The sequence below is a fragment of the Chaetomium globosum genome, genomic scaffold (assembly GCF_000143365.1).
Source record: "Chaetomium globosum CBS 148.51 scaffold_2 genomic scaffold, whole genome shotgun sequence".
Taxonomy (NCBI): domain Eukaryota; kingdom Fungi; phylum Ascomycota; class Sordariomycetes; order Sordariales; family Chaetomiaceae; genus Chaetomium; species Chaetomium globosum.
The window spans coordinates 1694656-1718197 of NT_165977.1; the positions used below are offsets into that span (position 1 = coordinate 1694656).

A 23542-nucleotide genomic window follows, 5' to 3' on the forward strand; every position below is an offset into this window, starting at 1 on the left:
CAGCGCCGCCAGGAGAACCCCGTCTTACACCCGGACTACCCGTCGCATCCACACTCACGCCAACGCCAACGCCAACACCAACACCAACACCAACACCAACACCAACACCAACACCGACCGCCGCACCCCTCACCCCACGCTGCCCAGACCCAGAACCAGAACCAGAACCAGAACCAGAACCAAACCCAAAACCAGACCTCGAACCCGAAACCAGCCGCTGAGCGCGGCGATCCTCCTAAGACCACCGCGCATCCGATCCGGCGTTCGACCCCGCAATCGAGCTCATATCCGACCTCGCACTCGGCGCGCGGCTCCTCCTCTTCGCAGCATCCGTCCCATTCCCACTCCCACTCCCACTCCCACTCCCACTCCCACTCCCACTCCCCGTCCCCGACCCCGTACTCCCACCACTAACCTCCCTCTCCCTCTCTCTCACCACACCACCACCTCCCACGGCGCCATACCCCGGCACAGGCAGCATCAAACCACTACCGCCAGAGATGACACTCCCCGTCGGCGAACCAGAGTACTGCGTCCCCACACCACCGCCACCGCCGCCGCCAGCGCTGGAGACGCTCGCGACCGTGACCGACGAGCCCGAGCGGATCCTACCCGCCTGGCTCTGCTGGAGGTAGGTCTGGTAGTTCTCCTTGTAGCTGCCGCCGACACCGCCGACACCGCCGCCGCCAGCGCCGTGGCTGAAGGACTCGCTACGTCCTCCGCTGCCGGCGCGGCGGCCCCCGCCTGATCTGGGACCGGTGCTTGGGGAGAGGGTGGAGATCGGGGCCGTGGCGGCTGTTGTTAGGGTTGGACGCACCGAGGTGTATTGTGTGATGGAGGTGCGCGGGAGGCGGGATTTGGGCGCTGGGGTGGAGCTGGGGTTGGTGGGGGTGCTGTTTCCTGGTGGGATGGATGGGGGGGTGTCGGAGACGCGCCGTGGGATGCTCGTGGCTGGCATTGGGATGCTGTCGCGGCTCCGGGGGCGGTAGAAGGATGGGTCGCGTTCGTGGGTGGGGCCGATGGCTGAGCGTTTCGGGGTGGCGGCGATTTCGATGTACGCGGCCGATGAAGACTGCGTCATGCGGTGGCCGTGAGACGGGGTGGGAGGCATGGACAGGCTGAGATGCAGCCCTGGTGGGGTGTAGCTTGTGTTGCGCCGAGGGCCGGAGCGTGAGCGTGGGCCTGAGCCTGTGCTAGACGCCGTGCTGGTGGAGGCGCCTAGTCCCATGTTGCCGAGGGCCATTGCATCGTGTTGCAGTTCGCCGTCGATGTGACTTCGGGATGAGCTTCCGAGGCCAAATTCCTCACAAGCACTGCCGGATCCTTATCCGCCAGTGTCTGGATGTCGTCGAGCAGAACGCGCAGCTGGCGGCCTGCCTCGGATGTGCTAAGCGCCGACATGGATAGGTTGTTTGCCTCACACCCGTCCATGATGTTACGCACGAGACGCAACAGGTTGAGGCGAACGACGGCCTTTTTGTGGCCCAGTTTCTGAGCTGTGCCGGCGTACATTTCGGCCTTGGCAAGGGATGCTGCTACGGCCGGGCTCAAGCGTAGAACTTTGAGCAATGGCTCGAGTAAGTTGGGGTCGAAAGCGTTGACCTTGGTAGGGTTAAAGCAGGACATGATGGCCGCGGTGAAGCTACCCTCAAGTAAGTGGCTCTCCACCTTTGCTGTCTCCTCCTGTAGCCACACAAAGATGGCGTCTAATGCCGTGACCTGCCAATACTGGTCCGCTAGGAGTGAAACGTAGAAGTCCAGCCCGCCGTTTTGCCACAGGTAGCGCCTCCCTTTACTCCCGGAATGCGCCATGTCGCAGAGGATGGGTAGCACAAACTCTTTTGGCGGCCGGTCTGTCTTCATGATTTTGAGCAGAAGCGGGATGATGCCGTTGCTGGCCGCATATTCCTGTCGCTCTTTGCTGAGACGGCAAAGGTTAAACATGGTGTTTAGCACTTGGTTGGAAATCTCTCGGAAGTTGGTTTGCCCCTTCTTCATCGAGAGACTGAGAACATCAATCAAGAAGTCAATCGCGTCCGCAGAATGCAGGGAGTCGAGCACAGTCGAACACATGGAGATGTTCTTGATGAACTTGAGCATGGTGATCTGGTGAGAGGGCGTCATCCGCCGGAGGTCCTTGAGCACCGCTGCAATCCGTTAGTAAGCTCGTCCGACAGCACATAAAAGGGAGATGCCTACTCTTCAGTACCTGTCGCTCAGCAACCGCCTCCTTGACATAAGGTTCAGCTTGAGAGAACAGGTAGAAAATGTTGACGATACGGCCTTCCACGAGTTCCGACAGCTCGTCTCTGTCCTCGTCCAAGACCTTGTGTAAGATTGCGGCCAGGGGATCCAAGATTTTGCTACGCGAGAATATCCTGCAGAAGTCGTTCTTGGGCGTTGGCCCCTGAAGCTCAAAGACATTCCAGATGCCATTGACTCCTATTAAAACAAGATCTTGGGACATCTCGTAATCTTCGTCGAGGAACTCCACCAAGACATTGAGACCGCCAGCGCTGACAAACATTTGCAGTGTTAGGGTAGAAGTCTGGTACACTTGCCGGACGAAGGCGGCGGCCTCGAGGCGAATCTCGTTGGAGTATTGGCGGGCAGCAAACTTGGTGACAATCGGAATGCCGCCGACGAAGCACAGGTTCTCTTGCAGCTCGACGTCGTCAAGGATAATCTGTTTTTGTCAGTTTTTATGTAGAATAGTGGTTAAGTAAACAAAACTTACCGCATTAACAATCTTGAGCAACTGTAAGATCATGTGCTGCCGACTCTTGAGCGTACAAGGCTCCAGAATCTCTAATATTGGCAGCAAACCATGCGCGCCAATAATCAACGCCTTAACCTCGTCATTTTCCCACAACAGCGCCAACTGCCAGCCCTGTTAATCCTGAGCCCTGAACTTCTCAATAGGGAGGGAGCTTACCAAATCCTCCGCCAACTCCCCAACCACCTCCTCCCCCTCGGTGATCTTCATGCTCCTCACCAGCCCTTCCACTCTCTCTGCCAACCTCGCATGCCGATCCCTTGCGATATTCGCCTCCAGATCCATCTCATCCCACCCCGGATCCATCATGGCAAACGGATCATCTTCGTCCTCATCGTCCCCGAGCCACGAGTTGTTGGATAGGCGTGAGAGAATGAGCTGGCCGCCTTGGCCATCTGTTTCCGAGCCGCGGTCACTTTCCTCCGGTTCGGTTACAGCCTCGCCAGCAACGCCGAAAATGTCAGAGAAATCCTCGTCGCCCTCGTCCTCGGCGAACTTGGTGATCTCGACGGTGGAACGGGCACGGGGGCGACGGACAGGTTGTTCTGGGGAAAGGAGGGCAGGCCTCGGAGCGGCCTTTGATCGGCGCGTGCTACCGGCGGTAAAGGAATGAGAGGATTTCGGAACGCTAGTAGTGAGGTCTGAGGGGTGGAAAAGCTGGGGTCCGTCCTGAGTATCGTTAGCATGGTGCTTCGTAATTGTTTGGGCCCGGGATAAGCTCGCCTTGTTGGTGAGACTTAGTCTTCTATCGAAAACGTGGTCGTTGTCAGCAAAGAGGTCGGAGTAGTCCTCGGTCGACTGCTCGCGGTAGATGACGTCGGGGCGCGGAGGCAGCTCGAACTTTGTGCCCAGTGGCTTCACAGGGGATTTAGGCTGAGCATTGTTGGGCACTCCCCGGCTCCGCTGGCGCCTGTGCCCTGGGTTTTCTGGGACCCTCATTCTAGACTCCCGTGTCCTCTCCATCTTCTTGGGCGGCGGCCGGATGGTCTGCTCCTGAGGGTCGATTTCGGACCAGTGGCCCAAGCCCTTGATTGTCATGAGCTCACCCTCAAAGGTCGAATCCCAGTTCTCGGAATCCTCTCGCTGGGCGTCGATAGACGCAAAGGCTTTCAACCGATCCCCGGATAGCAAGCCGCCAAAATTATCTTGTCCCTTGATCTGTGGAAGATGGAGGGCAGACGGCGAGATGGTTGTCGCAAAGTCGTTGTCCCAGTTATCGTCATCTGGGAGAGTCAGCGTAATAACTTATAAGCACTGAACTTAAAGCTTACCAGCAAGCTCGGGAGACCGAAAGGCATCTGCCGACGGCCTCTGCTTTGTTGCCAACGACAACGGCATCCTGGTCAGATTTGTCCGATGCCCCGGGCCACTGGCGTCTGACCCCATTGAAGTTCTAAGATTGCTTTCGGAAGACTTAAGTGCTTTGTTCCACTGCTTCACTTCCTCAACTGCCTGGCTGAAATTCGATGGCGCTTTCGAAACCGGTGCGTCACTTCTTCGGCAGCCAGTAATCCAGGGGTGCCGCTGTAGTTTCCTCGCCGAGACTCGCAGGTTGGGATCCTTCTGGAAACATTGCATGAGAAAGTCACGAGCAGCCTATCCAGGAAGTATCAGCACCCATTACCATGGATTTACACCAACCGGCGGGACAAACCGGAGACACCCCCTCCGGAAGCGGGGGGTGGTCGTCGTTGACAATGGCGAACAATGCCGGCATTGCAGCGAGGTTATGGTATGGTGGTTTTCCTTGCAGTAGCTCGATGACGGTGCATCCGACGCTCCAGATGTCCGAGGCTGAGGTGGCACCAGAGAGCTGAATGATCTCCGGGGCCATCCAGTAAGGGGTTCCTACAACCTGGGCCTCCTTGTCTGGCCCGGCGAGGGTGCTCGTTGAAACGCCAAAGTCGGCCAGCTTGACGGTGCCATCCTTGGTGGTCAGAATGTTGGCGCCTTTGATATCGCGGTGAATAACACCTTGGTCGTGCAGATACTGCAGGCCCTGGAGGACTTGCGTCATATACACACCGACTAAATTTTCCGGGAACTTGCCGTAGGCTTTGCAAATGGAATGCAGGGAGCCATTCTCGCAGTACCTACGACATATTAGCACAACAGCGGGGCTTCTGTGAGGTCTGAGCGGACAGACTCGAGAATGATATTGAGACAGTCTGCGGTCTTGACGAAGCCAATATATTTCACGATATTGTCATGCTGTCACCCGGTTAGTGTTTTTCGAGCCCGCAATGCGACCGTGTCTGTAGCCGAGGTGGCGTTTTTTCGCTACTAACATGGAGGTTCTTTAAGAGATCGATCTCTGCCTGCATAGCGTCAGTATCGCACCCCGTGGCCCCCCAAACTTTGACCTGAACTCACCTCGATCATGCGCAGCTCGCTCTTGGGCACATCGACCAATTTGATCTGCTTTACGGCCACTGCCTCGCCGGTCCCCCAATTGAACGCCTTGTAGACGGACCCGAAGGCCCCCTTCCCGATACAGTCTCCGAGGCGCTAACATCACTCGTTAGCCATGTCTCACTTCTCACAAATCAGGCCGGCCGCGGCCCAGAGGGGAAATGGGGGGTCGCCAGCCACATATCTCTTCGATCCCATCCCCCCAGCTCCCGCTCCCGCAGCCCAGTGTTATCCAAACAAAGGACTCGAGGCCAGTCGCTAAGCCATTGGGCGAATCGCCGGTGCATCTGTGCGCCGGCAGGACATGCAACCATGTAAACTCTGGAGGGACGGGCCGTGCATGTTCCGTCTACCACACAAAACCACCAGCCCTCGAGAACAAGAAATGTGACCAGAAATACCGTGCAGCAGCCGGCACAAGAAATGGATGTACAAGAGAACCCGACTTACATAGTCTCTCAACCCCGGATCCTGCACGGCCACGGCCTTCTCCAGCCGATGGCCCTGTTCCCGGCGCGGGGTCCCCGGCGATTTTGCTGTGGCCGCGGTCACAACAGCAGCCTTGCCCACGGAGCCGTGGTGGTGGTGTTGGTGGTGGTGGTACGGCACGCCAGCGCTCCCGGGGCGTGCGGAGCTCCCAGGGCGGGAGCCCGGCGGCGCCATGGCCGGTCCGTTGTTGTAGTTTGTCCCCTGAGTAGTAGTGGTTGTAGTAGTGATGCGCTATTCACCGGCCTGGAGGTCTGGACTATAAACTCGGCTCGGTTCGGATTGGATTGGGTTAAATCCCCTTCCCGGCCCTCGTCCCTCCACTGTGGCCGGTGTAAAAGAAGCTCGTGGTTCTCGTCGTCGTCGATTCGGTTCGGATTCGGGGGTCGTCGTCTTGCGAAGTCTCCTTCTCTCGTTCTCGGGTTGCGCGCGGGAAATCGAAGTCGGCGTCCCGCCCATTCCCTAAATCTCGTCTGAGATCCGAACTGAAAAAAAAAAAAAAGTTGCTGACCGAATCGCGAATTGTGCCCCGAAGAGGGATGTTCAGCTGGCTTGTGCTGCTGCCCCGCGCGTGGGTACTCGACCACGCTGGAATGTGGACCCGAATGCGTCGTTGTTCCTTGAACGGAAGTCAAGGGTCGGGAGGGGAGGTGGTCGGCCGGAAAAAGGATGTAATCGGATCGTGTATCGGTGGGCAGGAAGCAGCTGTTTGCATTCCAACATTTAGGTTGGGTATGCTTCAACTCCCGTCGTTGCCCAGGGCCAAGGCAAGGGCGGCAGCAGCACCGAAACCAAGCTGGGGTCGCGGGGCACAGGCACCATACAGGGGTCAACGAGATGAGATCGGCCGCTTGAAATCAACATGGGTAGGAGGTGGGGGCCAACCAAGGGAGCAAAACAAGAGAACAAAACACAGAAGAGAGCAAAAGTGAAATGAGCATCCATGTAGGTACCTCGGTACGGTACGTATATGCGTGTCTCCTCATCTTTGCGTGATGTTTCACTTCAAGACCTACCGCGGAATGGAAACTGTTCGGCAGCAAAAAAATGCTGGAACTAAGCCCAGGTTGGGGTATATTGCAGCTGTTGCTGCACCACCCGAGTGGTTGTCTGCCTCTGAGGTGGGCTAGTCCGCCGCGCCAAAGCGGTCTTTTTAGGCATGTCCCAGGCTCCCACAACTTCACCTCAGCGCTGTCCTGAGGTATTTAAGCAAGACAGGCAAAGGACATGAATTTTCTGCCCAGACAGGCCCTTCCACATATATACTAAAGCTATCCCGGCCAATTGTCGAGGGAGTACCTGCTTGATTTCTCCACTCGGCACCCTCAGTAGCTAGTCGATATGGGAGTACTCGATAGCCGGCTCCCACCTTTCCATCCATCTCCATTGCAATCGGGCCGCTTATGGATAGATGCTTTCAGGGCCTGATGTTGCTTTGGCCAGCCCTGTAAAACGCATGGCGGGCATCCACTGATCCTCGGACAAGGAAGGCGGGGAAGCCGGCTGCAACCTCAGCTCCATGGTAGTATTATGTTGGTCTGCTGAAGGGAAGGGCCCCTGGCGCCCAAGGGAACAGCATACGACACATTGCTCGGCAGATGGTCCGTTCCTCACCATCATTAAAAGCATCTCGTCACAATCCAATCGACCGACTTCAATATCGCCCGGATGGGGACTTGCACCCCGAAAACCTTTGAGCTCCCCCGCTGGAATCGCCATAGGCACGAATATCGTACATCCACCCGATATGCCGAAAACCCTATACTCGCTCGACCCGTAGATGTTGTCTCTGAGCAGCCAAAAAGCGATATCCCGATGCTGCATGAGGCCATAACCGAACCACCTTTGCCTCAGATCAAATCATATCCCTAACACTTGATCTTCCCGTGTCACAATCCCTTCCCATGCTGGGTCGAGAGATCTCAAGAGCCTACGCTCCAACCGTGAGATGGGTGTGATATACCGCCATCAAGGACCCATGCGCGCACCATATCCCAACGCCAAAAAAAAAGCTCATACGTCCTGGAACCCGAATACCCAAACTCCATAGTTTTGTAACCGTGCTGCTTCCCCACAACGAACAAATGTCGAAAAATCAGTTGCCCGAAGTCTCCCGAGATAATGTCCGACTGAGGCCAGCGTCCGCCCACCACTCGTCCGGAATGTCCTCCCGCAGGGCCAGATTCCGCACTATCCTCTGCATCCCTCCGATGCCTCCAAAAAGCTCCACCGGGTCGTCATCGACGTTTCTGCGGCGAAAGGAGGAACCAGGGATATAAGGGATTTGACCCATCTCGTCTTCCTCGTCGCCCTCTGTGTCGGAATTATCACACCCGGACTCGCACGGAGGCTCGAACGACAACTCTAGATCGTCCGCCCTATCCAACGTGGTGAAGGAGGTCCGAGACGAGGCAGCGGCCGTGCTCTGTGTAGCAGCGGCGGAAGCGGAGGCAAACGAAGATCCAACACTGGGTGGCTGCGGGTCCGGAGTCAGGGTGGTTTGTAGCGTGGCCCAGCCATTGTCACCCTCCGGGCTAAGGCTCCTGTTGCGATCGCCCAAGCCGTCTGTGTCGAACATCCAGGCGTCAGGTCCAGCTGGGGCCGGACCCAAGGGTAAATCGTCCCTCAGGGCGCTCCTTTGCCTACGCATGCGGGACCAGACGGTCGATTGAGGCCTTGACGTGTTTCGAGACTGCGCCATGTCAGATCCAGGCAATGCGGGTGGCGGATAAGTTATGCTTACGAGCGGACCTAGGGTTTGTGTAGACCTGATGTTGGACAGTGCATACGTCGGCTCAAGGCGTAGCTGGCTGCCGCGGTTGTGACGATTCATAAACTCGACATCGACCGCCATGTTCAGAATAGATTCCGGATCATTACTATCGTCGCGCAGCGGGCTCGGGTTCGGGTTCGAGTCGACGTGCAGATGCGCCCATCGTTCGCCAAACATGGTTACGGCGCGGTCATCAAGGAGACCCAGGCGCCTACTCGCGTCGCGCAGCGCACGGTGGCCATGTTCGGAACCGGACCTCGTTCCAGTGTTGTCAGTTGTAGCAGGGGGGGCCGGGATGGTGCCTGCCGAGGTTGTTTCGCGCCTCGAGTCCTGGTTGTAGTACCCGGCCAGCACGCGACGGCGGTGTTCGCGTATTCGGTCCTCGTTGCGGTCAAGTACTCGGCGGATGTTGGACCGCGCTCGTCTAGACCTATCAAGCGGAGGTTTGGATGGGATGTCCGATTCAACCGGCGGCTGGTACAATCTGATTGGGACGCGCAAGTCAGTTCTGATTCGTAGTAACGCAGTGGTAAGAGATAATATTTTTTTTGGATGTTGCGCTCTCAAAAACGAGATCGCATACTTAAACAGATGATGCAGCGACTCGGGCAATTGCGCGACGGGTTGGCGCGCGCTGGCGCGAAGTGGCCGGTGGGATAAGGTAACGCGCGGTGCTGGGGGCGGGAACTTACCGAAGGCCCATCCTGTTCGATTCTGGTCGCCAACCAAACACACTCGGGTTGTTTTTTTGCGAAATGAAGTGGCGAAGCGGAAGGCGGCGGAATGGTGGACCAGTAACGACAGAAAAATGAGAGCGCGGGTCAACAATGGATGAAATGTGTTGAAAAGCGTCAAAGCTTCTGACCTTGATTGACCCTGCGCGCCGGTTGCGTGGGGTTGGTTGCGGGATGGCTGAAGGAAATGAATGAACGGGGGAGGCGGCGGAGTCCCTTTTGACCCTGTCAACACGCGGTTATGCAGCCAGGGGTCGAGGCTGCGCATTGCTAGAGATTTGATAAAAGCATAGGATCTATGTAGCAGAATAAATGTGTGTAACAAAACAGAAGACTTGCAATTAACCCCTTGTAGAAGGGCACTATGTATGTAACGCTACCCCTGTCGCCGATCTACCAAGGAAGCAACGGCCGCCAAAAATCGACAGGCTCCGGCGAACTTGCTCATCCCTTGGCAGTAACTCCAAAGCAGGGGCAGCATCATCACCAATGAACGACATGACTCACGCTTGACCTCCAACCCCCTTCACCAAAACAATCGGTAGTCAGTAAAAACCGAGGGTTGTTTGTCCCAGCTGTTACCGGCCTTAATCTGAAAACGGGGGCGTCCAAAGTCTGTTGTTGTACCTTGCGCTGCAGGAGGGAATTTAGAGTTGAGGCTGAGCACATCCAACATGATCGATCTGGGGCTTGCCCGGGTCGGGCGGCTCATTCAGCACACGCCGCAGACGTGGAAGGCTATTCATGTGGCTGGTACGAACGGCAAAGGGTCGATATGCGCTTATCTCTCGACCATGCTCACAGCAAGCGGGCTCTCGCACGCCCGGTTCACGTCACCCCATCTCATTGACCGTTGGGATTGCATCGCCATTGACGGCAAGCCCGTCTCAGAAGCCGTGTTTCGGGATGCCGAGGAGGTGGTCAAGCAACGGGATAAAGAGGACCGAATCGGCGCAACCGAGTTCGAGCTGCTGACCGCAACGGCGTTCGAGATCTTCCATCGCCAAAAAGTCGAGTACGGAGTGGTCGAGGTCGGCTTGGGCGGCAAGTTAGACGCGACCAACGTGCTGAAACAGAAGGCTGTCAGCATAATTTCAAAGATTGGCCTCGATCACCAGTCCTTTCTTGGCAATACGATCGAGGAAATTGCCCTGCAAAAGGCTGGCATCATCCGCCCTGGCGTTCCCTGTGTGGTAGACGGCAGCAATCAGCGTTCCGTTTTGAAGGTAATCGAAGATCATGCCCGGGAGGTTGGGGCGGAACTCCGCTTCCCGTCAGTTACGAGTGTCACCGATGCAATGACTACTGAGAAGTTGGAGCCACATCAAATACAAAACTTGGCTTGCGCACACCTGGCCTTCCACCTAGCATGTCCCGAGCAGGACCGCCCACTGGTCCACCTCCTGCCCTCCATCATGCAGACACAGTGGCCGGGCCGGCTGCAAAGGCTCGATGTTTCAAGCATCACGGGCGATCAGCGAGAAGTCCTCCTCGACGGCGCCCACAATACACAATCGGCTGAAGTCTTGGCCAGGTACGTGGAGACACACTTGCGTTCAGAAGGCGAGCCTGTTACTTGGGTCTTGGCTGCTACCCAAGGAAAAGACATGGATGGCATTTTGGGTTTGCTACTGAAGCCCGGCGACCAAGTTGCTGCTGTCCGGTTTGAGTCTGTTGACGGGATGCCTTGGGTCAAGGCCGCCGACCCTGTGGGAATCCTTCAAACAGCTTCCCAACATGGCGCACAAAAAGTGGCAACATACAACGCTGGAGACGACGTTAAAGGGGCTCTGAAATGGGCCTCCCAAGCAGCCGGGAGCCGGCCGATGGTTATTGCTGGGAGCCTCTACCTAGTCTCGAGCGTTCTGCGGGCGTTGCGGGAAGCATAAACAACACAATGTGCATCATATACATGTCCCTGCCTCGTATGTCCCTTTAACCATCCATGATCAAGACAGGTTGTCAAACTGTGTTCTTCTTTTCACTCGACCATCGACTCCTCTTGGTATCACATGATTGGGCGCTTAATTTCCCTCAAATAGGCTCTCAATCCCCCAATCCACGCAATGCATTCTCATGGCAAGCCCTTGTTACACGCATCCCCCACCATGAGCCCGACACACCTTATCGTCGTCTGCGGACATGCAGTTTGGCAAGGCGGGCCCAAGATGGGCTGGGATGAGGCCGAATGGCTCATCCAAAGTTTCCAAGAGGGCGAAACACCGACATTCATTGAGCACATCAAAGCTGGCCTCAAACTTCTAAGCCAAGATCAGGACGCAACATTGGTGTTTTCCGGGTGAGTTTTGTCTGTTCCACTCCCATCTCCGTCCCACCCCATTCCATCCCAACCCACCTCTTCCCTCCCCTCTAATCAAGCCAACCGTAGCGGCGCAACCCGCCCCGAAATAAACGTCTCCGAAGCCGCCAGCTACCACAATCTCGCCCTCGCCAACCGCTTCTTCGACCTCCTCCCCTTGGATGACGATGACGCCACCACCACCACTCCCACCACCACAACAACAACAACAACAACAACAACAACAACAACAACAACAACAACAACAACAACAACAACAACAACCTCCCGCATCCTTCTCGAAGAACAGGCGCTTGACTCGTACCACAACATCCTCTTCTCCCTAATCACCTTCTGGCGCCGCCATGGCGCCTGGCCCCAGCGGCTGAGCATCGTCTCGCACTCGTTCAAGCGTGCCCGGCTCGTGGACGGGCACTGCGCCGCGATCGGGTTCCCGCTGCACAGGGTCGACTTTGTGGGGATCAACGCACCCGGGATGGAGGCCGTGCGTTTGGATGAGGAGGAAGCGAGGGCCGCGCAGCAGGAGAAGAAGGAGACTTGGGAGGGTGTGCAGCTGGCGCTGGGCCAGTGGGAGGCTGATCCGCATGGGGTGGGGGAGGAGTTGCGGGGGAAGAGGGCGAAGAGGAATTGTTGGGCGGTGGATCAGAGGTTGTTTTTGTCGAAGGAGGAGGAGGAGAGGAGTGGTGTTGATGTCAGGTCGGTTCCGGGTGGGGGCGAGGGGTTGGTTCCTGGTGGGAGGAGACCTTGGGCGGACATCTCGTAGCAGCAAGTAGGGATGTTCGGATGGTTCAAATACTTTATAGTTTGTTTGCGTCAGATATCCAACTGGATATCCAAAGACGAGGGACATCGATCGAGGCCGGTTTCTAGCTATTACAGGCTCCGTGGAGTCGACCACGACGCCGACCGTTGTCTTCTTCGACAAAGCCAACTGAGGTGGCGTTGCTGGCTCCATCCTTTTCGGCGCGAAAGCTATGGGATGGTCGGGGAGCTTTCTGAACTACTTACCTTAGATCTTGGACGGCCTCTGTTCGTCACTCCCGACCGAGATCCGTCGGTCCGCATCAGCAACCGCATCCACAACGAATTGTACTGAGTCTGTGACCATGTCCGAACTAAAAGTATGCCCGACTCCCGGGTAGACTCTGTCGTCGACCGAAACATCCTCCTCCTTATACCAAGACCCGGCAGCTTGCTTGAACCATTGCAGGAACGGCTCAGAGCAGCGGTAGGGCACTAGCTTATCCTCACCTCCGGAGCACAGTAGGAACTTTTTACCCTGTAAACGAGCGCGCAGGATCTGTCCCGCCGTTTCGTCGTTGGATGTTGATGCTCCGGCGTCGGGAACTGGGGAAGCACCAAAAAAGATGGCTTTCGGGTCGAACTTGTTACATGCGTCGACGAGAGACGGGGGAAAGTCCTTGCTGCCGATGAATGATGCGCCAGCGTCCTGTGCGGAATATGTCGAAAGCTTCGACAACCTCGCGCGGTCTGCTAGGAGGCCTGTAACGCGTTAGATTCGAACAAAACCGGCGTCGGTTTGGGCCCGTTACTCACTGATATAATCCGGGCACCCAATAATTACCACTCCTGCCGTGACCCTCGGCTCAGCAAACATCAGTTGCCACACACTATGCCCGCCGAGTGACACCCCCAGCGCCAGATGCTGGTCGATCTTCCTCTTTCCCTCTGTATCGTGAACTAGGTACCCCTCGACCAAGTCTCTTTTCCCAAAGCAGGAGATTAGCACACACCTCCGAGCCACATCCAAACCACACGAGAACAAACCTACAGCATAACCCTCTGATCCGCCACCATCCCCTGCACCACCCCAAACATATCCAAAGCATGCATCGGATTGCCCTCCCTCCAACTCCCATTCGCCGCCTCATCCACCGTCCTCGTCCCGTGGTTCCGCTGATCATACGCCAGCGCAAGCAGCCCTCTCGTCCGAGCCCTCTTCCTTCCGTCATCATCACCGTTCCACGCCCCGACGCACCGCGCCGCGATGTCGGCCATGTCCTCCTTGCGGCGGCCGCGCGGATGGTGCAGCCAGAGACAGGAGACGTGCGTGGTGGCGGGGGATAGCTCGGATAGGCCGTAGACATCGACCAGGAGGCCGGATATCTGCAGGGTGCGTTGGGAGATGGGTGGGGGTGGGGGGAGAGTAGCGCTTCCTTCGAGGGGCATTTTGATTGGGCTTGGGAGGTTGTGGGTTGCTGTTGTCGTTGTCGTTGTCGTTTTTGTGAAGAGGTGCGTTGGTGCCTGATGGACTATGGTCTGGGTCGCCGTCAAGCCTTGTTCCCGCCTCACAGTGCAATTGTCGGTCTCGTGGTTCTTCTTGTGAGACCCGGCCACAATCGGCCGTCCCATCAATTGAGGCCTCGGTTCGGATCGGCCCCGCGGTCCCCACAGCGGGGTTCGTGCCTTCCATCCCGTCATCCTTCAGCCCTGAAGCGTGGGTCCAGACGTCACGGTCGAAAAGATCCACTCTCGGGTCATCTTAAGCGCTGAGGGCTGGACTGTTCAACATCGCAGGGCCAACCGAAAACAGTCGGAAGGGAGGCAAAATCGAACAAAATACCTCATTGCCTGCAGCCAGATCGGACACACGTTGGTCTCCGTCAACCCAACCTCCGAAGATGTCATCAGCGAGTGGCGCCCCACCCGAGCCCAAGCCTAAAACCTCAAAGCTGAATGGCCCTGTCGACGTCGAGAAGCAGTGCGGCGTCATACTGCCAAACGGCCAGTCCTGCGCACGATCGCTTACCTGCAAGGGCCACAGCATGAGCGCGAAGCGGGCCGTTCCGGGTCGGTCCATGCCATTCGATATGCTTCTCGTTCCGTATCAAGAGAAGTTGCGAGCCCTTCGACAGCAGAAGGCGGTTGTCAATGCCGGCGCACACCAAGGGGTCGAGAACGATAGCGGCCAAGCGGCGATCGACAGCCACCAGGAGAATGACAGTGGTTTCCGTGACCAAACTGAGACCATCTTATCGCCTCTGTGATTCAGTACTGGTGATATTTCAAGGCGAATCAAGACGGTGGTTTTCAATCGGGGATGTGGGGAGCCGAGAACAACACCACGAAACACCAGCTGCAATCCACAAAAGTCTTGTCGCTGTTGCCGATCAGACCGTATTCAACCGACACGCGGCACTTGGATTATTGCACGGCAAGCACATGTTTACCTCTTCTTGATTTCAGGGGCCCGCTAATTTATGGGCGTCGAATCAAGATTCGAGGATGTTATGCTGTTGGTTGTTGGGTCCGGAGCTTGAGACAGACCTGCAGCTTGAGTCCCACCCCCCGGCCTTTCAGCCCCCAAGCAAGGTTCGCGGTTGTGGGACATTAAAAAGTACTGTGAACCACCAGCAGCGGCTGAGCCGCAAACTCTTTTTCATGCCGAATTCTCCGAGCGGCCCCAAAACCTTGTCCTCCCACACGACAAGGCGGAGAAGTGCACAGCATTAGCCCATGGAGGCCGACACTTCAAAGACCTTCCCTTGGCAGGGGTTTGGTCGACCGAGCAGACGCGAGTCGCCAGCATGGGGTTGGTCGTGGGAACTCTTCACCATGGCGAGCAGTCTCGCGTGTATGGCCGCCATTGTGGCCATACTCGTGACGACAATGGACCGGCCGGCAAGCGAATGGAACTTCTACTTCAGCATCTCTGCCACACTCGCCCTCTTAGCAATGACAGCTAAGTCCACGGCGGCCATTGGCGTCGGCGCATGCATCAGCCAGTACAAGTGGCTCTACTTCAAGCGCGCGCCGCGCAAGTTGACCGACCTTGACCTGCTGGAAGAAGCAAGCCGGGGGCCGCTAGGGTCGCTAATTCTTCTGGCCAGACGGCCGATGGGGCTGGCGAGCATTGGGGCCATAGTCACTTTGCTCGCATTGGCCCTCGATGTCTTTGTTCAGCAGATGGTCCAGTTGAATCCGCGTGATGTTGCCACCGACGATGGAAAGGCCGTCCTCGGCCTTGCACATACCTACAACGGCGGCGCGAAACCAATATCAGTGCTGAACGCCATCTACAACGTCAGAGGTGAGTGCTTGGTTGCACAAGATATTCTATTGCGGCATCGCCGTTTCTAATGCTCCATTCTTTGCTTCACAGCCTACACCGCCGATAACTCGATGCAGGGAGCCGTATACAGAGGTTTATTTAATCTCGACCCTCCTGCTGTTTTGACTGCGCCTCGAAATGTCAGTGGAACGGCACATATGTGTCGCTTGGCTTTACCAGCACCTGTGCCGACGTGACGGACGCGACTATCCAGAGTCATCCAAATGCGTCTGCCACATGGAATGGCTTTGCTGCTGGCCGCCGCGAAGACATGAACCTAACTACCCCCGGCGGTGTCGATCTACAGGCGCCTTATTCACCCAGTTCATGGCAAACAGTCGTCAGCGTCGGCGGCCTCTCTCGCTTTAACACTAGCCAAGACGTTTCCCCCCGCCCCGGCCAGGACCCCGTCACGATGTCTCCTAATATTGCCCGAATTGCAGTGTTCAGGGCACCGCCCGAAGAGCAGAATTGGCTCATTTCGCTGGACACAGTGGAAATAATTGAATGCGACGTTGGACTAGCAGCATACCGCTACTCCAACTTGTCGTCCTCGGGCAGCAAGCTAACCATCGGCAACCGTGAAATGGTCCGTCTCGAGGCGGGCACCCTGACCTTCAACGGCATCAATGCAGATATGGTCGTGTTCGACCAACCCGGTCTCCCCGTTCTACGGGCCCGGGTCCCGGATATCGTGGCCCTAGCGCAGTTGTACACGTCGACGCGGTTCATTGGCAATATCCTCGACGGCGAGGGCCAGCCGTCCCCGCCCGGGGGCCTGGGTGACGCCTTCCGGTCGGGCAACATCTCTCGCACCGTGCAAGCTATGGCGGAGAGCATGACCGATCAGTTGCGGGCGAGCCGGGAGGTCAAGGGCAACGGGCAGAGCATCATACAAGTGGTCTTCGTCGACGTTGAGTGGGGCTGGATCGTGCTCCCCATCGCGGTGCAGCTCATCTCAGCGGCGTTCTTGTTGCTCATCCTGGTCCAGAGCGCGCGGACCAAGGACCTGCCGCTGTGGAAATCGTCCTCCACCGCGCTGCTGACGTACGATGTTAGGTTTAGCGAGGACGAGAACGGGGTGGGGAACCTGGGGACTGGGGTGCGGAGTTTGAAAGAGCTGGATACGTTGGGCGAGTCTGTCACGGCGAGGTTGGAATTACCTGACCCTGGGTCATCATCGGCCGAGGCGGCGCCGGATGAGATCAGCCCGAGTAGTATGAAGAGACTGGAGGCCCATGTCTACCCCGTCAACACGAGACAGGGCTGATTCAATGATATGCTGCTCTCTCGAAAGGGCGGTTGGGTAGGCTAGAGGTAGGGAAATGGTGTGCCACCGGCTGCATATTAGGAAGGGTCAAGGGAAAGCCATAATTATATTATATCCAAAAAGAGCGATGCAAACACAGGCAAGCAAACATGAACATGTTGCTGGCCGACACAACTGCTCACCGACTTCCCGACCCGGCTCTCTTACTGCCTATGAGGCGCCAAAGCTACAGCACGCATTTATTAATCCCATACTTTTCCCCCTCGACACATTCCTCGCCTTTCGGGACCCTGTCACCAAAGTTCTGTCGGACCTTTACCCACCTTTTTTCGCCCGTGCGAACAAACCCACCCACACATTTAAAACCATCTCCACACCAGTCACAACGTTTCTTAGGATCTTCACATGTGCCCTGGTAATGGCAATCGGGGTTGTTGGGGACCCAGGAAAGCAGGTCGGCAACATAGCGGCAAGGGTACGAGATTGGCGAACCAGAAACGCCGTAAATGGTGGCCCCTTTGGAGCCGTTTCTGTGGCAGACACACCAGTACGGCGGGCCTTCATCCGCCACACACTGGGTATCGCCGAGATCGTTGAGGTACAGGATGCACCAGAGGGCGCAAGACAATTCCGCTGGATGGTCGTCTAAGCAGGTTCTCGTGATATCATCTCTGGCTAATAGCGGCGAGCGTTCGATCCGAGAGATGGCGCGAGCTTTGACGTGTGTCCCGGGGTTGGCAATCTCCTCGAGCGACATCTTGTGCAGCTCTCTTTGCTGAGGCCGACGGACTCGAGCGAAGGCATACCCGGGTCGGGGGTGATCTCGAAGTCGGCGAGTGGGTCGGCGGCGGCGCGGACAATGCCGCATGCGACGCTGAGGGCGAAAAAGAAGCCCTTCATGGTTGGGAATGCGGTGGAGGCGCGGAAGGTAGTTGAGACTGGGAGAAGGTGATGGCTGGGCCAGGGAACTTCCAAAGTGTGGACGGCCAGTGAGGTGCAGTGTCGACTTGAGATGTGTTGACTTGAGATGTGAGCTGCAGTACCGGCTTGAGACGACTTGAGGATGGAAGGCTACCTCTCTTTAGAGACTTCTGTCAGAATCTCTGGTCGTCTCACGGCTCTCGTTGTTAAAACAGCTGATCGTCATGATGACGGCCCGGCCGTACGTTGGAACTCGAATTCAATGACTACATAGCAGGCCAAGGATCAACGAGACAACGCTCCCATCGAGTAAACAAGAGCAGACACCGCCAAAGCGGGGCATCAGTACGTGACGGGTATGATGTTGGAAGAAGGCTCCAGCAGACCCTGTCATTTGGCTCCGCGGTGATTATTTGTATTTGGCATGGACAACTATTTGAGGGCGGAGTGGAGCGAACTGTTTCCGCTGTTATGACAGGCTGACTGACAGGCTCGCATGGCAAGTAAAGCTTACCGTAGTACCCTCAGGCAACTCGCCTCCTGCCTTAGGCAATTGTACATACTTAGCGTCGAGGCGTCGTTTCATTCACCGAAGATCTGCAGATTTGGCATTGCTGCAGGCAACAGGGACGGGAAGCAGGGGTGCAAGCCTCGCGTTACGTCAACCCCCATGATGTTGAATTTGACTTCCGTCATGCAAGGCGAGGCGAGAAATCGGGACACTGCCGACAAGCTTGGAGCCTGAGTAGGTACATGGTTAGTTTCACCACAAGTTCGGGGATAGGCGGTGGCTTCGACTGTATCTTGATGCCTAGCTAAAAAGCAAAGGGAAAACGGGGTTTGCGAGTGGAATGCGTGGTAACCGACTAGCGATGTCCTTCTCCAAGCAAAGTTCTCTGCCCCTGGGCAGCAACTGTACCCCTTTCTAATCATAACACAACGGATAATCTCTGTCTCTTCGAATACCCCTGCGAGAAATCCTCGAACCTTCCTTGAGAGCATCCATGGCTAGGTATCCTTTCCCCCAGTGCCCGACCGGAACGCCGCACTCCCAACCCACCACCAAAACCATCGATATCCGTCATACAATATACCCATCATAAGAACTTGAAATCATCGTAAATACCGCCTAAACTCCCGGTCCATGCAACGCTCGTTCAACGGCCGTCAAACCCGGCCATGAATGAGGGGGGAATCTTTGGTGCAAATGCAAAAGCCAAATGTGCGAAATAAAATGAAAATAAAACCAGAGTAGTGATGAAACACCCAACCTATGCCATTCCCAAAGACGGAAAGAGAAGTGCCGGTTTAGGCCCGCATGGGGCTCGGATATGAGCTCTCGTAATGGTAATGATGATACTCGTTGGGTAAGCCGTCGGTGCCGATGTCGGCGCCTGATGCTTCCTAAATCATCGTCGCGGTCGCCATCGGCGCGGTGGGCACCGCAGTGGGCATCTGCGTCTCCAGAGCTCGCTGGAGGTGTGCGATTTTTTGCATCATGATCACCGTCTGCTGGGTTTGCGCCTGCACTTGGCGCCGCAGCTCCTCGTTCTCCTGCCGCACGCGCTTGATTTCCTCGCGCATGTCGGCATCGTTGGCCCGGTCGTCACGCTTGCGCTTCTGGCCGGCTGCGAGCGCGTGGTCGCTTGCGCCATCGTCCGTCTCGCCCTCGGCGCCGTTGAGCGCGGTCCCGTTTTGCGTGTGCACGCGGCGCATGTGCTCGTTGAGGTTCTCTTGGCGCGAGAAGCCCTTGCCCGAATGGCGCTTGCAGTTGGGGTGCGGGCAGTAAAACGAGTTCTTGGGCCCGCCGTGCTTGCCGTGGACCTCGCGCTCATGTCGCAGTAGGCCGCCGGAATATGTGAAGCCGGGGAGCTTCTCGCATCCTGATGCGGCGCATTTGTAAGGCCGATCATGTTTGTCCATGTGTTTACTTATCGCAAAAATCAGTCTCGACGCACGTATTTTCGCAACGATTTCGGGGGAAAGACTTACTTCCATTCGCATTTGCGAACGAACTCTTTTGGCTCTTCGGCGCAGCCGGGCCAAGTACAAATATACCTGCCCTCCACATTCCTTGTCACTTCCCGATCCGGCTTGGGGATCGCCTTGATGCGCTGAGGTGTTGTCGCTGTAGGTGAGTCTTCCTTGACAACTGTCGTCGTTGTAGCGGGGGGAGCGCCAACGGGCAGATCCAGCCGGGGCTCGGTCGCATCCACGAACTGCGAGTGGGGAGCGGTGAATGTTGCGACTGTGGTCGCCAATTCGTTGACGACGGCATCGGTGGCATCGGTAAACCGGTCCGCGTCCGGGGAAGGATCGTGATGGTCATCCATGGGAGGATATCCACCATCATCATGGATGAAGTTGCGGGGTTCGTAAACGACGCTCATGGTGGCGGAGATGGCGGTGCGCTGCACCAGATATTCGAACTCGGTAGCTCGGTTGCGCCGGGCCTCTGGGGATTGCAAAACGAAGTAGTTGTCGATAGACTCGAGGTAAAATACAAGTCAAATTATGGCCGATCTCGGTCCTGAAATGGAACGCGGCTTTCTCGGGAAGGAATGTATGCAGCCTGCCGCTGAGACGCGTCAAGTGCGTGGTCGGTTGTAGAAATGATGGGAGCTCTTGCCTTGGGCGAAAGTCGATGTTCCTATTGTGGAAGCCCACGAGGTTAGAGATTTGCCTGAAAATTGAGGTGCAAGTTCAAAAACGAGGCTCAGCTTTTGGGCGCAGTCGTGGGGCGAATCGAAGTGGGGGCGCGCTTTACTTACTATCCTTGTTGCTTGCGTGGACAGCACACGTGATCGGGTTCAAGAGAAGCCAAAAGCCCGCTGAGTAATCTTTCGTGATGTCTTAGTTTTCGGGCTGTGACTTCGGATGACGACTCCTTCCTCGAACTTCTATTCTTCAAGTTCACCCGATTAATTCAAGACATTCATCAGCATGGCGGTTGCATGTGTGCGCGCCGGGTCTTTTAGTATTTTTCCCCCGACGACAGGCAACCCAGGATGACTCGATGGGGCAATACCGGGACCTGACGCACCCTTGTGAGGGCTTTGGTGAGGCAGCCACGCGCCGTGACTCACCAGGCCGAGGGTTTGGGTTGGCGCTTGCAGCCTTGCATGAACAGGCTGCGGACCATCGAGGCCTCGAAAACCCCAAATCACGGACGGCCGACCATTGCGGTTCGTTTTTCTCTTTTAAGATCAGCCTCACCCCTCCCAGGATTCGCATTGCCTTCCCCAACGGTCGCATCAAGGGCCAGGGGTCTCTTGAGTCCCTCCCTCCCGCTCTTAGGCGCGGCCTCTTTGGGCAAGGTTCGCAGCCGCATCGGGAACCGCTGAAGTCGGCCAGGCAACCAAGGCCAAATGTGTTAGCGAATTGCGAATATTCGGGGATATTGCTTGGTGTGGCAACGTCGAGCTCGACACCGGCATATCGTCACCAGTTTTCGTGTTTAGGACGGATGGGCTGCCTGCGACTTCCCATGCAGGCCTCAACCCCGCAAGGCGGTCCAGGACCGACCCTCTAGGACTCCAGAACGACCACACAACCAGGAGCAAAGGACGCTGTCGTGAGACCCAGAGCAAGGGCCAACAGCATGGACGCCCTGCGGAGCACCAACACCAACACCACCACCCTGCAAGCCAGTCGCATAGTGGTCGAACCGCAGGCACGGCACACACGTTGGGCGTGAGATGGGAGACACACACCGAACACTGCCCAGGCTCCTCTTGTTCGAATCACCCCTAAAGGAATTTGACGGCCTATCGCCGATGGCTGAGTGGGCATTCGAAGAATGGGGTGTGTCACCAGCAACATGGAACATGACTGGTCCATGGCTCGTGAATCAGAGGAAACCGGCCTCTGAACTGGATAGCATTCACGGTCAAGTGAGATCGTCCTTCGACCCCGCCTGGGAGAGCCAAACAGGATGAGGACAGAGGATGGCCTGTGGTGAATGCACAACCTTCTCCCCTCTTTTGAGGCCGGCACGTCGTGCCGGGTGACTCATAAACGTTCTCAACGTCAAGATGCCTAAAAAGTAAGGAAAGTATGCCTGTTTAAACAGGAAGGCGAAGTTGCTGAGCATTGCGTGGTTGAGGACGGGTGCCGGTGGCTTACATAGCATGCCCCGAGTTGCCGCGCCGCCCCCCTGTCACCGTGACGGGTACCCGTTCCCGGACACCCGAGACTGAAGGCAGAAATGCCAATTTGCTCTCTTCTCATTCGCCTTGCGTGCCGAGCAGTCCTCGCGCCATGTTATAAATCTAGCATCATCCTGATTAGGTAGTTGACTTCGGCGGATGTGCCTTGGCCTTCCCCGCCAGTGTGCACACCTTCGGACTCGTTAGTTCAGTTGTTGTCCCCACACAGGACCCTCTTCCGTTATGCCAACTCTTGGATTCACATATCAGCACGTGCGGAGCACATACATACCGGGTTGATCAAGAAATCGTCCCACTTGGGGAAAGAGGGGCTGTAGTGCCGGTAGATGGAGAGGAGTAAGCAACCAAGCAACTACACTACCAAGACAAGCCTCAACCCCTGACCGTACATTTGACCCCTCAGAGCCCCTCTCAACGGTGAGATTGTCTCCTTGAACATCCTGTCATCACTCCATTTCTCGTCTCATAATCACAACACGCTACCACCTTACTCTTCACTTCCTCCCCCTAAGATGGCCGCCGTCAAGCTTCCCGAGCCCTTCGCGAGCATCCCGCGTGAAGTCCTCACCTTCGGCCCCTCCCCAATCCAACACCTCCCCCGCATCTCCCAAGCCCTCGGTGGCAAGGTCAACGTCTACGCCAAACGCGAGGACTGCAACTCCGGTCTCGCTTACGGGGGCAACAAGACGCGCAAACTCGAGTGAGGAGAGCCCACTCCCTCACCCTCACCCCCCACCACCACCACTAACCCCTTACCCTTCCCCTCCCCCCAAAAAATAGATACCTTCTCCCAGACGCTCTCGCCCAAGGCTGCGACACACTCGTCAGCATCGGCGGCGTGCAGTCCAACCACACGCGGCAGGTGGCCGCTGCGGCGGCCCAAGCTGGGGCTGCGCGTCGCCCTGGTGCAGGAGCACTGGGTCGACTGGACCGACGCCGGCTACGAGGCGGTCGGCAACATCCAGCTGTCGCGCCTCATGGGCGCCGACGTGCGCCTCGACCCGGCCGGCTTCGGCATCGAGCACAAGCCCACCCTCGCCGGCCTCAAGGACGAGCTCGCCGCCGCCGGCCGCAGGCCCTATTACATCCCTGCCGGCGCGTCGGACCACCCGCTGGGCGGGCTGGGCTTCGCGCGCTGGGCGTTTGAGGTCGTGGCGCAGGAGAGTGAGCTGGGCGTGTTTTTTGATACGGTTATTGTGTGTGCTGTGACTGGGTCGACCATGGCGGGGATGGTGGCTGGGTTTAAGCTGGTGGAGAAGCTGGGCGGCCGCAAGAGGCGGGTGGTGGGGATCGACGCGTCAGCCAAGGTGCCGCAGACGTTTGAGCAGGTGCTGCGGATCGCGAAGAACACGGCCGTCAAGATTGGGCTTGACAAGGGCGACGTCACCGAGGCGGATATTGTGCTGGATGACCGGTACCACGCGGGGACGTACGGCCTGCCGGATGCGCAGACTATCGAGGCGATCAAGTTTGGGGCGCGGACCGAGGCGTTTATCACGGATCCCGTGTATGAGGGGAAGAGCCTGGCCGGGATGATGGATATGATTCGGAAGGGGGAGATTCCCGAGGGGACCAATGTGCTCTATGCGCATCTGGGGGGTCAGCTGAA

The 23542-nt window shown here is 57.0% G+C and overlaps 10 protein-coding genes across 10 annotated transcripts in view; 4 read left to right on the forward strand and 6 right to left on the reverse strand.

Annotated features, from left to right (window-relative positions):
• Positions 1 to 235: 235 nt before the first annotated feature.
• On the reverse strand, positions 236 to 5851 carry CHGG_02658 (uncharacterized protein; the record flags this gene model as incomplete). The annotated part of the gene is made up of 9 exons (XM_001229173.1): positions 236 to 1313; positions 1424 to 2147; positions 2200 to 2686; positions 2738 to 2806; positions 2936 to 3882; positions 4048 to 4372; positions 4431 to 4775; positions 5150 to 5284; positions 5639 to 5851. The coding sequence occupies 9 exons, from the start codon at positions 5849 to 5851 to the stop codon at positions 236 to 238; spliced, it is 4323 nt and encodes a 1440-aa protein (XP_001229174.1).
• A 1918-nt stretch (positions 5852 to 7769) lies between these two features.
• CHGG_02659 (uncharacterized protein) lies at positions 7770 to 9150 on the reverse strand (the record flags this gene model as incomplete). Its single annotated transcript, XM_001229174.1, has 2 exons — positions 7770 to 8877; positions 9140 to 9150. The coding sequence occupies 2 exons, from the start codon at positions 9148 to 9150 to the stop codon at positions 7770 to 7772; spliced, it is 1119 nt and encodes a 372-aa protein (XP_001229175.1).
• Positions 9151 to 9855: 705 nt separating this feature from the next.
• On the forward strand, positions 9856 to 10975 carry CHGG_02660 (uncharacterized protein; the record flags this gene model as incomplete). Its single annotated transcript, XM_001229175.1, has 2 exons — positions 9856 to 10715; positions 10819 to 10975. The coding sequence occupies 2 exons, from the start codon at positions 9856 to 9858 to the stop codon at positions 10973 to 10975; spliced, it is 1017 nt and encodes a 338-aa protein (XP_001229176.1).
• Positions 10976 to 11612: 637 nt separating this feature from the next.
• Positions 11613 to 12087, reverse strand: CHGG_02661 (uncharacterized protein; the record flags this gene model as incomplete). The annotated part of the gene is made up of 2 exons (XM_001229176.1): positions 11613 to 11865; positions 11972 to 12087. 2 exons carry the CDS (start codon positions 12085 to 12087, stop codon positions 11613 to 11615), a joined length of 369 nt encoding a protein of 122 aa, XP_001229177.1.
• A 423-nt stretch (positions 12088 to 12510) lies between these two features.
• CHGG_02662 (uncharacterized protein) lies at positions 12511 to 13691 on the reverse strand (the record flags this gene model as incomplete). Its single annotated transcript, XM_001229177.1, has 3 exons — positions 12511 to 13004; positions 13059 to 13132; positions 13294 to 13691. The coding sequence occupies 3 exons, from the start codon at positions 13689 to 13691 to the stop codon at positions 12511 to 12513; spliced, it is 966 nt and encodes a 321-aa protein (XP_001229178.1).
• Positions 13692 to 14143: 452 nt separating this feature from the next.
• Positions 14144 to 14509, forward strand: CHGG_02663 (uncharacterized protein; the record flags this gene model as incomplete). Its single annotated transcript, XM_001229178.1, has 1 exon — positions 14144 to 14509. One exon carries the CDS (start codon positions 14144 to 14146, stop codon positions 14507 to 14509), a length of 366 nt encoding a protein of 121 aa, XP_001229179.1.
• Positions 14510 to 15077: 568 nt separating this feature from the next.
• Positions 15078 to 16843, forward strand: CHGG_02664 (uncharacterized protein; the record flags this gene model as incomplete). Its single annotated transcript, XM_001229179.1, has 3 exons — positions 15078 to 15552; positions 15625 to 15656; positions 15719 to 16843. The coding sequence occupies 3 exons, from the start codon at positions 15078 to 15080 to the stop codon at positions 16841 to 16843; spliced, it is 1632 nt and encodes a 543-aa protein (XP_001229180.1).
• A 675-nt stretch (positions 16844 to 17518) lies between these two features.
• On the reverse strand, positions 17519 to 17743 carry CHGG_02665 (uncharacterized protein; the record flags this gene model as incomplete). Its single annotated transcript, XM_001229180.1, has 1 exon — positions 17519 to 17743. The coding sequence occupies one exon, from the start codon at positions 17741 to 17743 to the stop codon at positions 17519 to 17521; it is 225 nt and encodes a 74-aa protein (XP_001229181.1).
• A 1425-nt stretch (positions 17744 to 19168) lies between these two features.
• On the reverse strand, positions 19169 to 21421 carry CHGG_02666 (uncharacterized protein; the record flags this gene model as incomplete). The annotated part of the gene is made up of 4 exons (XM_001229181.1): positions 19169 to 19694; positions 19757 to 20253; positions 20565 to 20664; positions 21333 to 21421. 4 exons carry the CDS (start codon positions 21419 to 21421, stop codon positions 19169 to 19171), a joined length of 1212 nt encoding a protein of 403 aa, XP_001229182.1.
• A 1024-nt stretch (positions 21422 to 22445) lies between these two features.
• The window catches only part of CHGG_02667 (uncharacterized protein), a gene marked incomplete at both ends in the record, with an annotated part of 1212 nt that continues 115 nt past the window's right edge, over positions 22446 to 23542 (forward strand). Inside the window, 2 exons of the mRNA XM_001229182.1 lie at positions 22446 to 22633; positions 22796 to 23542. The exon at positions 22796 to 23542 is cut by the window's right edge and continues 115 nt beyond it. Of these exons, the coding sequence (XP_001229183.1) occupies positions 22446 to 22633; positions 22796 to 23542 (935 nt within the window). The remainder of the gene's footprint in view (positions 22634 to 22795) is intronic.